Below are 15,207 nucleotides of genomic sequence, written 5' to 3' on the forward strand. Positions count from 1 at the left end.
CAGTCACAGACTTCCCCAGCCTTCGACTCGCTAGAGGGTCTGGGCAAAGGCAAAGCACAGACTCGAATCCACAGGCCCTGCAGCTCCCAGAGTACTTGCTCTTTCAGCGCAGGGCAGGCGGGGCTCAGAGAGTCTGCTCACCCCACCCACAGCCAGAGAAGTCCCCGGGGCCTCTCTGCCACCGCAGCGACTCGGTCTGTAATGTCCATGGGGTCCTTGTTTGCGTGTTCTGCCCTCAGGGATTAGATGGGAGATACCTGGCTCTCTCCGTGTGTTTCAGCTGGGAATCGTGGTGGTGTGGGTTGAGCACAGACTTGAACCCACGAGCCCTGCAGCTCCCGGAGTACTCGCTGTCTTGCCGTAGTGCGCGTGGGGCTCAGAGAGCCTTGGACTGTCTTTACTATGCTGATTATTTATGCATTGTGTCATTTTGTGTAGCTCTGCTGGCTTCTTATTAGTGCTTTCTATAGGTTCACTGATCATTTTACTTGGCCCAATATCTTCTCACTTGTATCTTCTATCACTTTACAAATGCCTTGTTGATCTGTTTTATTATCTCCCCTGATGTCACTTTGAAAAATTGATGTGTATGCCTTTTGGTTTCCTCCCCTTTGGTGCCCCATGGGTCAGCTTTGTGACAGTGGAGAGTTTGGGGAGGCTTTCTGTTGCCTTCTCTTGTGTTTCTATTTGTTTGTTTTTCTGTTGAGGCTTACAGGTTGATTACTGCAGAAAGCTTTGCTTCCAGTGTGGCAATCTCTTTACTTAATGTCTGCTTTTCAGGGGTTTGTCCTCTCAGCATGGCTAACTAGTGACTGGTGCCTCTGTCCTGTGTTCCAACCTCCCCTGTTTACATGAGATGGGAGGTTACAGTGTATTTGGCCCAGTACCCAGTTCTCCAGGAATGGGGCACAGTATTGTTAATGACTGCAAGGCAATCCAGATATTGGCACCTTAAGAAAACAAATAGGAACAGCTATGTCACCTTGGTTATACTAATAAAATCAGCATCAATTTTAGGGTCAAATATAAACAAGTGTTGATTAGTGAACCCTAAGGACAATAATGTACCACCCTTAGCCATAGAAAAGTTCTGTAATTGTATCCTAAATACTAAAACCAAATATTGACTTCCTAGTGAACTATAGTAAATACCTACTATGTGGAAAAACTTTACTTCTACTAACAATAGAATAATATTCAGTAGCAATAGCATAAACTTAACTAGTTATCTACAGATTCATAACACTTAGTAATTATACTAGTAAAGTTAGAGGGGATAGAGGACCAGAGAATAAATAAAGTAAAATTTGAATAATTAATTAATAGGGTATGAGAAGAGAAAAATGAGAAGAGGTTCCTATTGAATAAAAGGAAATTGATAGTGGTGGAGAACAGTAAAGGAAAGAATGAACAAGAAAGGTATACACTAAAGTACAGGAAATAAAAGATAAAGAAAATGTGGAAGGCCACCTAGGTAACTCTCCTTGAAAGAGGATCAATTGACTCCATTTTGGCTGAGCCTGACTCTACTTCCATGTATTGATATGTACAGAGCTGACTAGGACCCTTTCCTTATCCTTTCAATTGGCTTTAAGCAATGCATATTGGTTTAGCCAAGGTGCTGATGGTAATCTTTGGAGATGGCAGGTGTGTTTCCCTGGACCCCTGTTGTTCCCACGAGTGAGCCAGGGTGAGGTGGGATGTATGAGCCAATGCTCCATGCTGTTGGCTGGGATCGACACTTGGGATAGAAGCTATGACTTCCTGGGCTTCAAACATTACACATCAGAGCTGAAGTACTGACCCCAAAACATTAGATACTACCTGCATTGTGCTATGCAGATTACACTTTCTGCATATCTTTCTCTATGAATTTGCAGAGGTGATTTCAGGCCTCCTACCTAGCCCAGCTCTTGGCGCTCACCTCCTTTCCATGGTTCTCACAGTAACTCCCCCTCAGGCCACTCCCTTCTTCATGAATCAATAAAACCTGGGTTCAGCCTGGGGTCAAGGCCTTTGTTCCTGATGGCCATCACTGTGGCTGGACTTAGGACCTCTTGGCTCCCCATAACTACAAGTATGCGTTAGTGTCTTTATTCTCACCACGGGTTGCACTGAAAGTGGTAGACTGGAATTAACTCACTAGAATTCCAATAACTTTTCATGGGATTACAAATACAAACTTCCAGGAAGGGCTCTCTATAGGAAGAGAAAAAGAAGTTGAAACTAGAAAAAAGAAACTTTTTAAAAGTGGAAAAATGGGAGGAACCCCCCCCCACCTGCCCAGAAACCTGGTAAAGGAAAGATAATACAAAATAGACAAATTAAAAAGAAAAAAAATCCTGTGTTTTTGAATGAGTGGTTTCTCTCCAAGATCTGCAGTCTTGGAATTCAGCCAATCATGATACCTAGCTTTAGGGCCTATGTGTTTTTAAGGTGTCCTCCCTGCACCAGAGGGCCCCCTCTGTTCATTCACTCCAGTCAGTCCGTTGTTATCCCCCAAGCCAAGGTATGTCCCTTCTTCCATGGGTGAGTGGGAAACACTATCAGCCCTCTGGTCTCTGTTGGATGTAGATCATGGAATGAGGATTCAAGTGGACCATTGGACTTAATTTTGACAGTCATGGAGTCTGATTGCTCACTTTTTTCCTAGAGTATTGTCCTTATCCAAGATCATCAGGTCAATTGGTTAGTCCTCGCCTCTGCACCCTATGCCAAGGGGAAGCAAGATGTAGAGCCAGCCTGAAGGGTGTGAGTAGTCTTGCCTTTATGCTGGAGTAGGGAGATGGGTCGGCTTACCCATGTGGTGGGATGCCACATATCTGGCTCTGCACCTGCATGCTCATGTCTGAAGATCTCAAATTTGAGGCCAGCCTAGGCATCTTAGCAAGAGTTGAAAGCTACTACTGTCACCATCAGGCCCTGGTATATAGCCCTTGAAAGTTTTTTTAATGTAGTAAGTGACACTACCTCTGTTTTCCCAGATCACAGTTTCATTTGGATATATAGTTCCTTTACTAACTCATTTCCTATTTTCCCTAAAATACTCCTTGTAGTCACTTGAGGGCTACAGCATTACCCCAAGATAACTCACAGTTTACAGTCCTAACCTTACCCCCAATGTTTGCTACAAATATCTTAACTTTATTATTTTTTTATTGCTCTAGTATATTGACAGTCTTTACAGACAAAAGACATTATTATATTTGTAGCATTCTGTTTTTAGTAGTGGAATTTCCATTTACAAAGTAGAATAATTCTTGATCCAAGAAAATAAAATGTATGTGACAGCAAGCTGCACTTCTTTTCTAAATGGGAAAATTTTTAAAGTTTCCATTAGTCACTTTTCCGAGGACTGCAGAGAAAACACAAAAGTACATACTCTAGTATCCTGTCAGAATTAGAGATTTTATCCACACCTGATTTTGTTCTTTCAAGGTCATTAGTATATAACTTGGTAACATATTAAAAGAATATTGAACAACATCATCACATATTTTTTACATTACCTTTCAAGGACTTAAATTATGTATCATGCAGAATCTGACTATCCTTGGGTAGATATTCTTATTCATATTTGGCAGAATAAAAAAGATTAATGATATGTTCAACTGCAAATTGATTAGCATAGGCTGAAACTCAACTTTCCAATTCTGTATCCTATTACCTAGATCCTTTACCTAGTTCATTGATTTTATTTCAAAATTGCCTTAAAATATACAGAATTAGAAAGTCTTATTTGATGGTATCAAATGTGACTTGATATAAACTAAGCCATGTTCAACCTTAATTTTAATTCCTTAAGTGAATGATGAACTAGATCCTTTTGGTTAGCCAGTTAGGATAAGTTCTAATAAAACTGCAAAGGAAGAAGATTCTTTGGGCCATGAAGGGACTTGCCTCCATTCAGAATATCTTAGGTTAAGTTTATTCTTAAGCAGCTTAAAAAAGCAAATGTCAAGCTTCAGTCAAGGCCTTTATCCAGTATCTATATTTGTCATATGCTGGTTAATATGTTCATCTCAAATTTCTCCACAGCTATAATTAAGGATTAGTGTTTCTAAAAATGTGTAACCCCTTTGAAGTCTGTTATATTTGCCAGGGTCTTTTTTGTAAGTTAAAGAATGGTGTATTTGACAAATACTAAGTTAGCATAAATAAGAACTGTTATTAATTCTATTTGACCATAGCAATAGGCCACAGGCCATTAAGTAAGGCATCTTCATGGTCAAAAATATCTAGAGCCTCATATAAAGTTAGAATGCAATTAAAGAAGCAAATTTTGAGTAATTAAATTTCAAATAACTTTTATTCATATATAATTTATAGATAAATGAAAGTCTATCCTTAGAACTAGCATTTCTAAAAGTCAATCTCCAGGCCTCTGAGGAAAACATTATAGATCTTGAAGATGAAAAGAGAGAGAGCTAATGTTGATAGAAGAAGTCTCAAAGAAGAAACAGAAAAACTCCTTTCCCAAAAAGATTTGCAGATAAAAGTCTTAAAAATCCTACAAGGGTACACAAAATTTGTTTGCAATTAGCTAAGCCAGCATCTGCTTTGGTATTCTGGACTGTTAACATATTTCCTCAATTATAGTTAGCTTACAATCAACAATGTTTGATGTTTTATTAATATATAAAATACTAATAACATGTTAGCCCTTGCTTAAGAATTATAAATATGAAACATGTTGACTTAAATTCAAAATGTGATGTTGTAACACTTGGACTGATGTGGTCATTTGCTGAATCTGAATATAAAAATGGAATATATAAATTTGTAAAAACAATCATCTGCTCAATGACTACTCTTAAAAATGTAACTTATTCACTGAAGATTCCCCAGATGTCAGTTGGTAAACTTGTAGATTCCCTTCAGCCTTTATAGTTCCTTTTTTTTTGAAATTCAAACAGTGTATGTTTGGTATTAGTTGTAAGAGTACACAGCTTGAAAACAAATTAAAGTTGTGATATAGGAAACTGATTGGGAAAGGCAAACATTTAAGGGAGACTTCTGTGGATTTTGATTGACACTTCATTAGCATGATAAACTGAGAGATATTTGCTAAAAATTTTTGAAGAATGTGTTTTGAGTATGTGTGCTGTTGGGTTAAACTCAATGTCTCACACATGCTTTGCAAGTGTCCTATCACTGAGCTACACTTTCAGTCCAATTATGTATTTTTAAAAACTATTACTCCTTAAAAATGTACAGTGCACTGAGCCAGGTAAGGTGATGCATGCCCATAATCCCAGCACTCTGAAAAAATGAGGCAGCAGGGTCACAAGTTTAACCCACCTGGGCATTTTAGAGACCTAGTGAGATCTTGTGTCAAAATAAAAATATAAAGGGTTGGGGATGTATGTAGCTCACTGTGAAAGCCCTGAGTTCAATCTTCAGAACCACAAAAAGAAAATTTCAAACACACACACACACACACACACACACACACACACACACACACACAAATATACTGTGTCCTGGAATATTTTGAGAAAAATACATCCTCCACTTTTGCTTTGTAGAAGACATTGGGATTTAACCAACTGCACAAAGTGGGGGGTCAGCAAAGAGCTACTAGGATGACAGAATCGCTGTGCTTTCTTCTGTACTGGAAAAGAATCACAATCTATTAGAGTGATGTTATTCCATAAACCTGGCTGCTTTCTAGGGTAGCATAACACTATATTCAATGAAGTATTTGTTAAGCACTTACTATATGCAAGGTCCTATAGCAGACCAAGGAAAACTTGCCATTAGAGAGGTACCAAACTTCTGTGTGTATGTAAACACCAATCTTAAGGCTAGGAAGCTGTAGTTACTCTGTCAGAAATTACTTTTCCACATATCTGCCCTGTACCTCTCCATTTTCCCCCTGGAGATATTTCTCACCCATCTAATCTCCACATTTTTCAACACTCCGTGTGATGGTCAACTGACTAATTGAGGTTCTGAGCATGGAAGACCCACTTAAGGAGGCTTACTGTCCAAACAGTATGAAAGGAAAATGGGACGGCAGGATTTCACGCTGATTTCCCTTGGAAGTTTTGTTCCTGTAGCTTTGCTGCTGATTTTCGTCTGGCTGCTTTTCTTTGGAAAAGCTTTAGCTGTTCTCTTTGGCTGAGCTCTAGTCTTCACCTTTGTCAAGGACAGCTGCTGTCTTCACCTTTGCTTTCACCTTGAGTGCTGTTGTCTCTTGGTTCTCAGATTCTTCAGCTTCCAGCACCACTTTCCAGCCTGCCAGCACAGACTCCCCAACCTCCAGCAGTGATCTTCGGGTTTTGCAGTGCAGTCCCTTCGGTCTTCCATTGCAGATTCCTCAACCTACAGGACACTGGCCTGGGCTCCAGGTCTTTGGCTGGATTCTTCAGATCTCTGGTGTGCAGTCAGATCTCTTGCACTCTTCTACATTTGGCTCTGTGGGCGACTACTGTCAGTTAATTCTGTAAATTTCTGTGTTCTGCATTAGATCAGTTTCTCTTGCAAATAGTAATACACTCCATCAACTCAGAACTGGGAGAATCATTAATATTGCTCAGTTTGGGGCTGGGGATTTAGCTCAGCGGCAAAAGCGCCTGCCTGGCAAGCGCAAGGTCGTGAGTTCGGTTCCCGGTACCGGAGAAAAACCAAAAAACAAAAAAACAAACAAACAAAAAAAATTGCTCAGTTTGACTAAAATGTAAAGTAGTAGCCAAAAGCCATTACCTGTTAGCATCTTTCTCACTCAGAGACCAGACAACAGAGTTGACTGTGCTGTTTTAAACTGATACAAATAGTAGAATCAGTTTTTCCTTTTTTTAGGAGTTGCAATACATTTAGTAGTTTGGTGGGGAAGAAATGACATTATGATTGCTATTTCTTAAACTAAGACAATCAAGGAGAGAAGAATTGGAAATAGTAGCCAAAGATGATGTGTAAGTGGAGTTTAGTTCATTGCTCACATGATCTCACTTCAGAGGTCATAAACGTTTTCTTATCCCTTAGAATACCACAGCTTTGTAGTATCTGAAAACATCATGTCCTTCCAATTGAAGTTTGTCTCTGTTAAAATGCAGACCGAACACCCTGTAGAAGCAACACTTTGTTATCAGTCATACTTTTGTGGAGTATTTTTGTGAAGTATTTTCCATTCCTTCTTGGAAGCAGGTTTTGATAGAGAACAGGAGGATACTGGATACTGTGGAGAGAAGAGAAGCAGGGGATTTTCAAGACACACTGGATACTGTGTGATTAGGATGTAGCTTCCCCCCACAATTCCATGTATTTGCAGGTTGGTCCCCAGCAAGGTGATGTTACAATGTGGTGGGGCCTTTCAAGGTGGGGCAGGGTGGAAGGTCATTAGGATACTGGAATGCAACCCTTAGGAAGAATTAAGGTAGTTCTTGTGGGTGCCGGGATAGTTCACTTGAGACTACATACAAGAGAAAAACTGGCCTCTCCTGCACTCTCTGGCTTCCTGTCTCACCATGTGATCTCTCCCTAGCTTTTTTCAGCTGTTTTGAAATTTCTCAAAATATATCTTTATAAAAATTCCAAGCAGGAGTCACTCTTTCATAAGTATGAACTCTGTAGCTTCTCTATTTGGAAGGAAAAACCTCGGGAGTTATAACCATTAACATAAAAGAGGTGGACAATACAGTGCTTGTTTGGCATCAAATTTGGGGTTAAAACATATGCCTGCCCACTGCATGGCTTGTTACCTCACTTTCCTACCTAGAATGTAGACTGTTACTAACCTGCTTAAGTAGATTAGTTTTTTATTATATCCTAGATAAAGGGCAGGGAACACAGTACAGAATCTTTGCCTTCACATTAGAGGTTAAGGAATGTTTCCACATCTAGCACAGGAGTTTTCAGCTTAATTCTTCATCACCATTCTTAAATCCTTACACAAAACCGGTCTTACCCACACAGGATTCCACAAGGATGACGAGAGACAAGAGGACATTTTTGTTTCATAGTAAGTTTTGTGTAAGTTTGGCTCTGGCTTTATTAGAGAGTCAAGTGGGAAATAAGTTAAGACTAAGCTCACACTCCCCATTTAAAGTTCTATTTTAAATATAAGTTGGAGCTACATCACGTGTCCTGACTTCCGTTGAGTTTCCTGGCACCCCTTCTCATTGCCATTCTGCTAACTGTGATAAAATGTCCGATGGGAGAGGGTGGCATATTGCTACATGGTCTGCACTCTAGAACCATCGCTTGAATTACTTGGCTTCATCAATATTCTTTTGTTTATTCTATTCCATGTTCAGTTTATTATTATCTCAATATCTGGAACTATTTTTATTACCACAATTTTACCTCATTTCTTCTAAATACTTAAAGTATTTTTAACACTACAATCTTCCCATGAACCCTGCATTTGAGTTTCTGATGAATTCTATAAATAACCAGACACAACATGAGGCCACTAGTGAACATCTGGGCCCTTTGGAGCTAACTTCAGGTCTTAGAACAGCTGGCTGCCATCACCAAACACCAACTGGTTAACACACTTGAGCTGTATACCCATGGAAGCTAACCGGTACTTACACCTTGGGAAAGGAGGAAGAAAGGAGGAAAGGGGGACATAACTGCTCACCACTACTTCATCTGTTGTTCCATTCTGCTTCCAAAGAAAACAGTTCCACAGGATCACGATAGGCAGAAGCAGGCTATGAGCTGGGTCACTTTGAAGTGTGGCTGCAGGGCTTCCATCTCTTCCCAGCTCAGCTGTTAAAGCAGGGAAGTAACTTCAAAGCTGGACCTGCTGCTGTTCCTGCCAGTGGGGTGTATGCGATTCCCCCATGTAGCTTTACAGAGAAAGTGAAGAATAATATATTCTCTCTCACTTGCCAAGGTTTGTTGCTCACTAATCTATGAGGTTGTATTTATGACTGTCTATCTCATGAATGCAACTACAATAAATGATTTCACTATGTAATTTATATTTCTTTATGTAAGCTATTTTTACAAATCTTCTGAGATGGCCACTTGCATAACCCACCCAGACTGAGCCACATAGTGAACAGTGAACCACTGTTGCTCCTGATTAAACCCTCTGCTCATGAAAACATGCAGGAGGTCTCCTAAGGCAAAAAGGGTTTAAGATTGTCCCCTGGTTGTTCTGCTACTGTTCTGCTCCTGTTCACAATCCTTTAATCACTTTTTAATACAGTGGAGGCATTCAGACTCGTGTGACTTAAAAAGAATCACTCCATTTCGTCAACAATTCACCTTGTACAAGTGCTACATACACTTTGTGATGATATATTAAATTTTAAAAGTAAAATTTTAATGTTCTCTGAATGATTTCTCTGAATGATTTTATTTGCTCTAAGGCTTAATTTTATTTAAAGGTTATATTCTTTAGTTTCACATTAATAAAAAGAAAATACTTGAAATGATTTTTAACTAACTCAAAATTAAGTATAGCTTTAATTTAAAAAAAACTAGTTGAGTTATAGATTGTTGAACTTCCTTCTACCACTAGCTCCAACCAGCTTTTATTTAAAAAACATGAGAAACAGATAAAAATATCGCATTGTACAGTATAAAATGGCACTCAACAGGAAGGTTTTTAGAAAAGCTTACTGTGATAAAAAAATGCAGAAGAAAAAACAGAGTAGCATTAAAAACTGACAATGACATGACTGAAAAGAAAGTTTCCAACAGCTGCTGTCTTCCAGCCTGGACTGTATGACTTAAAGAAGTCCCATCTAGTCCCATCTAGGAAAAGAAGATAGGGATAAAAATGAAAACATAACTACAGAGAACACAGGTAAGGGGGAATCTCGTCACAGAAAGCTTCTAAGATCAGCACATGGGTACGCTCCCAGATGGAGAAAAGACAACCTACTGTACAAGTTCTGAAGAAGAGCACTAATTCACTTAAGAAGTCATTAATAAAGAGTACTAAACATGGAAACTAGTCTGTTATTGATATTGTACTTATTACAGAAACAATCTAAACAGAGGTTATTCCAACTGCTGGATTTCTATTTTTTAATTTTCCAAAATTATTTTAATCAAGGTGGTATAAACTCCAGGATTCTCACTTCCAAAGCTAAATTTCTATTTCTCACTGACTATATCATGAAGAAGTCAGAGTTCCTGGGTGAACCCCCCATTTGGTTATACTGTATCTTCCTGAGATGTGCAGGCTCTGTGTATTCAAGCCTTTTGAGCCATTTGTACTTGTGTAACAAACGACAGGGAGAAGTGATTTTAAAATGCAAAACATAATACCAAAAAAGGGGGAGGGGACGCCCCAAAGAAAATGATTTTATACACAGAAGTTTTTTTTTTTTTTTAATGTTTGCCATTTAGTAAAAGGAAGTACAAGTTTGTTATGGTACTATTTCACAATTACAGTTTATTTTTATTTTTATTTTTCACAATTACTCTTTTAAAAAAAATTTTAAAACTTTTCTTTTTGAGACAGGGTCTCACTAGCCTTACAGTTCAGGCTAGACTTGAACTTGGTATATAACCCAGGCTGACCTTGAATTGGTGAGCTTCCCGCCTCAGCCTCCTAAGTGCTTGAATTACAGGCTCCTGGATCACCACCTCCAGCTAAAGTAATTACTTATGTTGCTCATTTGCTGAGGTTTCATTCCAGTGAGAGCTGCACACTGTCAGCTTGGCTTTGTGACTGCTGATAGTCATACTTCCTTGCTATTAAAAGAAAAAAAAAAAACCAACAAAAAGAAAGATAAAATTAATAAAACTACAAAATAATTATGAGCTAACATTACTGAATCACAGTGATGATGATTCTCAGTAAAGAATCAGTTTAGAGTTTACCAACTGCTTCTTTAGAGGAAATGAATTATATTTCACAGTCTTCTCATTTCTCAACACTGCTCATATCTCTTCTTATGTTCACTTTATTATTTTTGTATGAACTTTAAAATACAGTATAAAAATGAATTAAGCTATTAATGTTTTATAATTTCCTTCTTCCTTACCCTTTATTTCCACCTTAAGTTAATAATAATGTTTTTGTCCCCATTGTAAGGAATTTGACTACAATTTATAAGCCTAAGAAAACCTATTGAATATAACTTGTCATAAATATGTGCTGGAAGAAAAATACAGATATGCAATTTCACCTTCCTTTTATACTTCTAAGAAATATTTATTGAAGAAAAACTACATTAACCTGAACTAGAGAAAATACAGGACTAAAAATCACTGTAAAAGTCATTCACTGCTTAGTTATAAAACATCCAACCTCATAAATTTTTGCTAATCAAGAAAGAGCATCTACTTGTTCATGCTACTCTGGGTAGATCTACTTTTTCAGCCTAAAGCTTACAACTTTAAGAAAAGAATTTTGTTTGCTATTTGCTCTTGAACTGGCAGACTTTATCAGGACAAGATATATCATAGATATTAAGAATGATCCATTATATTGGTATTCAATAAATGTGCAAATCTACACATAAATTTCTGTTTATATAATGGCTCCTAAAGATATCTATATTCTAATCTCCACAATTTATGACTATGTTACCTTGTAATGGAAAAAGGACTTTGAAGGTATGGTTAAGGTAAGAAACAGGGGGCAATGGTTGTATGTTCCGGCACAACCTAATCACAGGGCCCTTAAAACAGAGACCCTTCCTGGCTCACTTCATAAGGAAAGGAAAATGTGAGTGCGGAAGAGTAGTCAGATGCAATGTTCCTCGCTGTGAAGATGCAGTAATGGGGTTATGAACCAAAGAAATCCAAGCAGCCTGTTATGGTTTGTGTCTAGATGTTCCCCCAAAACCTCAGGCATTCATAGGTGGGACTTTCTGGAAGTGGCTGGATCTAGATTTTAAATATATGGTAGAATGTGTATAGGTTATATGCAAAAATACTATTTTATAAAAGAGACTTCAGCATCCACAGATTGTGGATATATATATGTGGGTCTATATATTTTTTTTCTATTTTTCATCTGAAATTCCACTTAGCCTGAGATATATGCCAACAAAAATTTGCTGATCATCTTATTTTGCTTCTTGCTATGTATGGCACGTGTGTGCATGCATACATATGCAAGCATGTATACACTTAAGTTTTTACTGTGGACATTTTTCTTTAAGTAAAGCCAAGCCAGGTGTAAGCCAAGCCAGGTGTAAGCCAAGCCAGGTGTGGTGGCACACAACTATAATCCCAGCACTTGGGAGGCTAAGGCAGGAGGATTGCTGCCAGTTCAAGGCCAGCGTAGGCTACAAAGTGAGCTCAAGGCCAGCCTGAACTGCATAGTGAGAACCTGTCTGAAGATGACAAAAAAAAAAAAAAAAAAAAAAAAACCAAATTGCCTGGTTTTTTTTTTTTTTAAATCCCACACAGTACCAGGCGTGGTGGCGCATGCCTGTAATCCCAGCACTTGGGAGGCTGAGGCAGGAGGATCACTGTGAGTTTGAGACCAGCCTGGCCTATAAAGTGAGCTCAAAGCCAGCTTGAACTGCATAGCAAGACCCTGTCTCAAAAAGACAAAAAATAAATAATAATAACAATAAATCCACACAGTTCCTATGAAGCAGTAGATGTCAAAAACCTGATGCAGATCTTCCCATACCTTCCTCCGTGCTGCCACAGCAATAGCAAACATTTTTATTGTATGTAAATATAAAAGGGGCATTGTGGTTATTTGATTTTACAGTGGCAGCAGCCTAGCAAACATTCTATTTGCTTTTCACACTTAACTATATACACTAGGTAAACCACACCCCATTCATTTATTAGCATAAAAAGCTCTGGCTTAGATGGACAATTTATTCTGGCCCCACACATTCTGAACTTTGTTTCTTCTTCACTGCCTACACACGTACAATGCTCAGGACTATGGACATAATGAGATAGGACTTTCTGGCCTGGCCCCTGATGACACATGTCATACTCATAGAGGCCATTCATTCCTACACTACTTTGGCTTGCAGTGTTTTGGTGACTTTAATGCCATGCCAGATGAAGGGTCATGCAAAGGAGGAAAAATTATAATAGGAAGAGATAGCAGTCTCAACTGATGGGTAAAATCTCAATTTTTATACAATTTTCAAACATGTAATCATAGTAATACATTGCTAAGGCACTTTTCAGGGTCCTGGAAAGGGTCCCATGGCAACAAATTTCACAGTAAATTTGCCTTTGCTGAAAAAGGGTTAAACATCTAAAAAAAGGTACTATATTTTATATAACCAACAATTTTGATAACCTAACCCTCTGCTAATTCAACTCAATTCCAAAACATCTATTTAAACATAACGGCTTATGTATACAGCTTAGCACAGACTGTACTTACAGATGGAATACATTTCCAGTTGTTGCCTTAAACGAATTTTGCTCATTGTGTCATAAAAGTTGGGCTCTGTCAAAGTTTCTTCTGTAGGTGGCACACTGAATATCCTCATAATTCTCCTTTTATTCCTAAAATACAAAAAAAAAAAAAGTAAAATGCAGATTTGTCTTGGTAATCAGAAGCTACGTTAAAAGGCCTCAAAATGACAAGTCCATTTTATTTTCTACTTCGTGAGATGCTTCCTTTGCTCATCTGTTCTTTTACTAAAAATATGGGGCTTACTAAAAGCAACAGGGTTTAAGAGAAATGAAGTGCTAAATACACCCATTTAATAAAACAAAGTGAGAGGTCTCCATTGTGACTTCCCTTAACCCCTACAAAAGCCAGATACTATATAGAAAAATGTACAATCAAAAAATTCTCATTTTTCCTCCCTCTCGTATCATCCAAATAAGGACAAATTTTTGATTTGGAGATTACACTGATGTAAGCATATCTTAATTTTGGAAATTCATGAATAAAACTATTTCTTAATTACAATAGCATGGCTTTAGTGGGGACATCTTTTTAAAAACCAGAACAATGTGCCTCTGCTTTTAAAAGGAAAGTGGAGAGGAGGTGGTGCCTGCTTTTAGAAGAAAGCTGCTCTGTGCACACAGAGCAGTGGAAACATGGGTGCCTTTTCCCATCCATGGCCCACAGTCCCTTGGCACCAACTCAGCTGCTCCAGGAGGGCTGTGTGGCCAGGAAGGTTGGGCTCTGATTATCCCCAGGCAAAACACAAATTATTTCTGGCTTACTAATCATTTTCAACTATTTAATGACATTTTTATCTATGTAGAGAACTTCCTGAAGCATGTGTCTGGGGGCAGACCCAACTCAGCTCCACTAATACTGTTTTTCTTCTGTGAAGTACACACCCCTTTTTAAAACTAAACACTTAGGATACAGGAGCCAGCAGGTGTAAAAGAGGGCAGTTGAATGAAACTACATCTTGACTGAGGCAGAAAACACTGAGGAGTCACACCACACGACACATTCAGGACACTGAGGTAAAAGACAAAGCCCTTGTTCTCCAGAGACAAGTTTTTGTAGATAAAGAAAACACAAGTAACCAGATAACAACAGTACTATTATAAATGCTGTGAAAGCGTCATGCACAAGAAACAAGGAAAAGTTTAAGGGCAAGGAGATTTCCTGAATACAGAGGAGTTAGTGTTTCTTCATTTCAGGAACTTGGGCACCAAAAAAAGAGCAAAAAACAAATAAACATGTGCTCCTCAGACAGTAGCAATGAATCCTGACTGATGGTAAAACTGGGTTATCTTAAAAGTGTCAGAATAGTAGCAAAGAGCATCTGGCCCAGGTGGTGGGAGCTATACTTAAACCTGTACCTCCTAAGGCAAAGGTGTTTTAAACCCAACACCCAGTCACCACCAGTACCTAGGACCAGAGTGGAGACTGCACCTGGTAAAGGAATGAACATTCTGACAAAATTATGTTTTATGCATTTAATTCAGAAAAATCCTATAAGACTCTTAAAAGCCCAGTGCCATATTTTGAGATACTAACAGATCTACCTCTTAGCATACATGAAGAGGCCAAAGCTAACAAGGATCACTATCAGGTAGACGTTGGTGGCTTCATTCCAGGCTTCATGAACAGTGTAATCAATAGAACCATCGTCACCCATGACTCTGTAACTCCCAGACATGGGGCTGTAAGAGAAAAAAGGAAAGAGTGTTGGCAAACACATGGCCTGCTGGCTCACAAACAGCCTGTTTTGTTTTGTCTTTGGTTTTGGTTGTTTGAGACAGGGTTTCACTGTGTAGGTTAGGCTAGTCTTCAGTTCATTACTTAGCCCAGACTAGCCTCAAACTCATGGTGATCCTCCTTCTTCAGCCTTCTGAGTGCTGGGATTACAGGTG

The 15,207-nt window shown here is 38.6% G+C and overlaps 1 protein-coding gene and 1 long non-coding RNA gene across 2 annotated transcripts; both read right to left on the minus strand.

Moving 5' to 3' along the window:
- Nucleotides 1–6,795: 6,795 nt before the first annotated feature.
- LOC106147263 lies at nt 6,796–10,430 on the minus strand. The gene is made up of 2 exons (XR_001232061.1): nt 8,588–10,430; nt 6,796–7,180 (listed from the first exon to the last, which is right to left on the minus strand). It is a non-coding gene; the product is annotated as an uncharacterized LOC106147263 (long non-coding RNA).
- Nucleotides 10,431–10,450: 20 nt separating this feature from the next.
- On the minus strand, nt 10,451–14,997 carry Smim19 (small integral membrane protein 19; the record flags this gene model as incomplete). Its single annotated transcript, XM_013507726.1, is given in 3 exon segments — nt 10,451–10,662; nt 13,283–13,407; nt 14,860–14,997. Coding segments are annotated over 3 exon segments (324 nt in total). The 3' UTR covers nt 10,451–10,597.
- Between the last annotated feature and the right edge of the window lie 210 nt (nt 14,998–15,207).

Source organism: Chinchilla lanigera, unplaced genomic scaffold, assembly GCF_000276665.1.
Source record: "Chinchilla lanigera isolate Chin_1 unplaced genomic scaffold, ChiLan1.0 scaffold00135, whole genome shotgun sequence".
Lineage (NCBI taxonomy): Eukaryota > Metazoa > Chordata > Mammalia > Rodentia > Chinchillidae > Chinchilla > Chinchilla lanigera.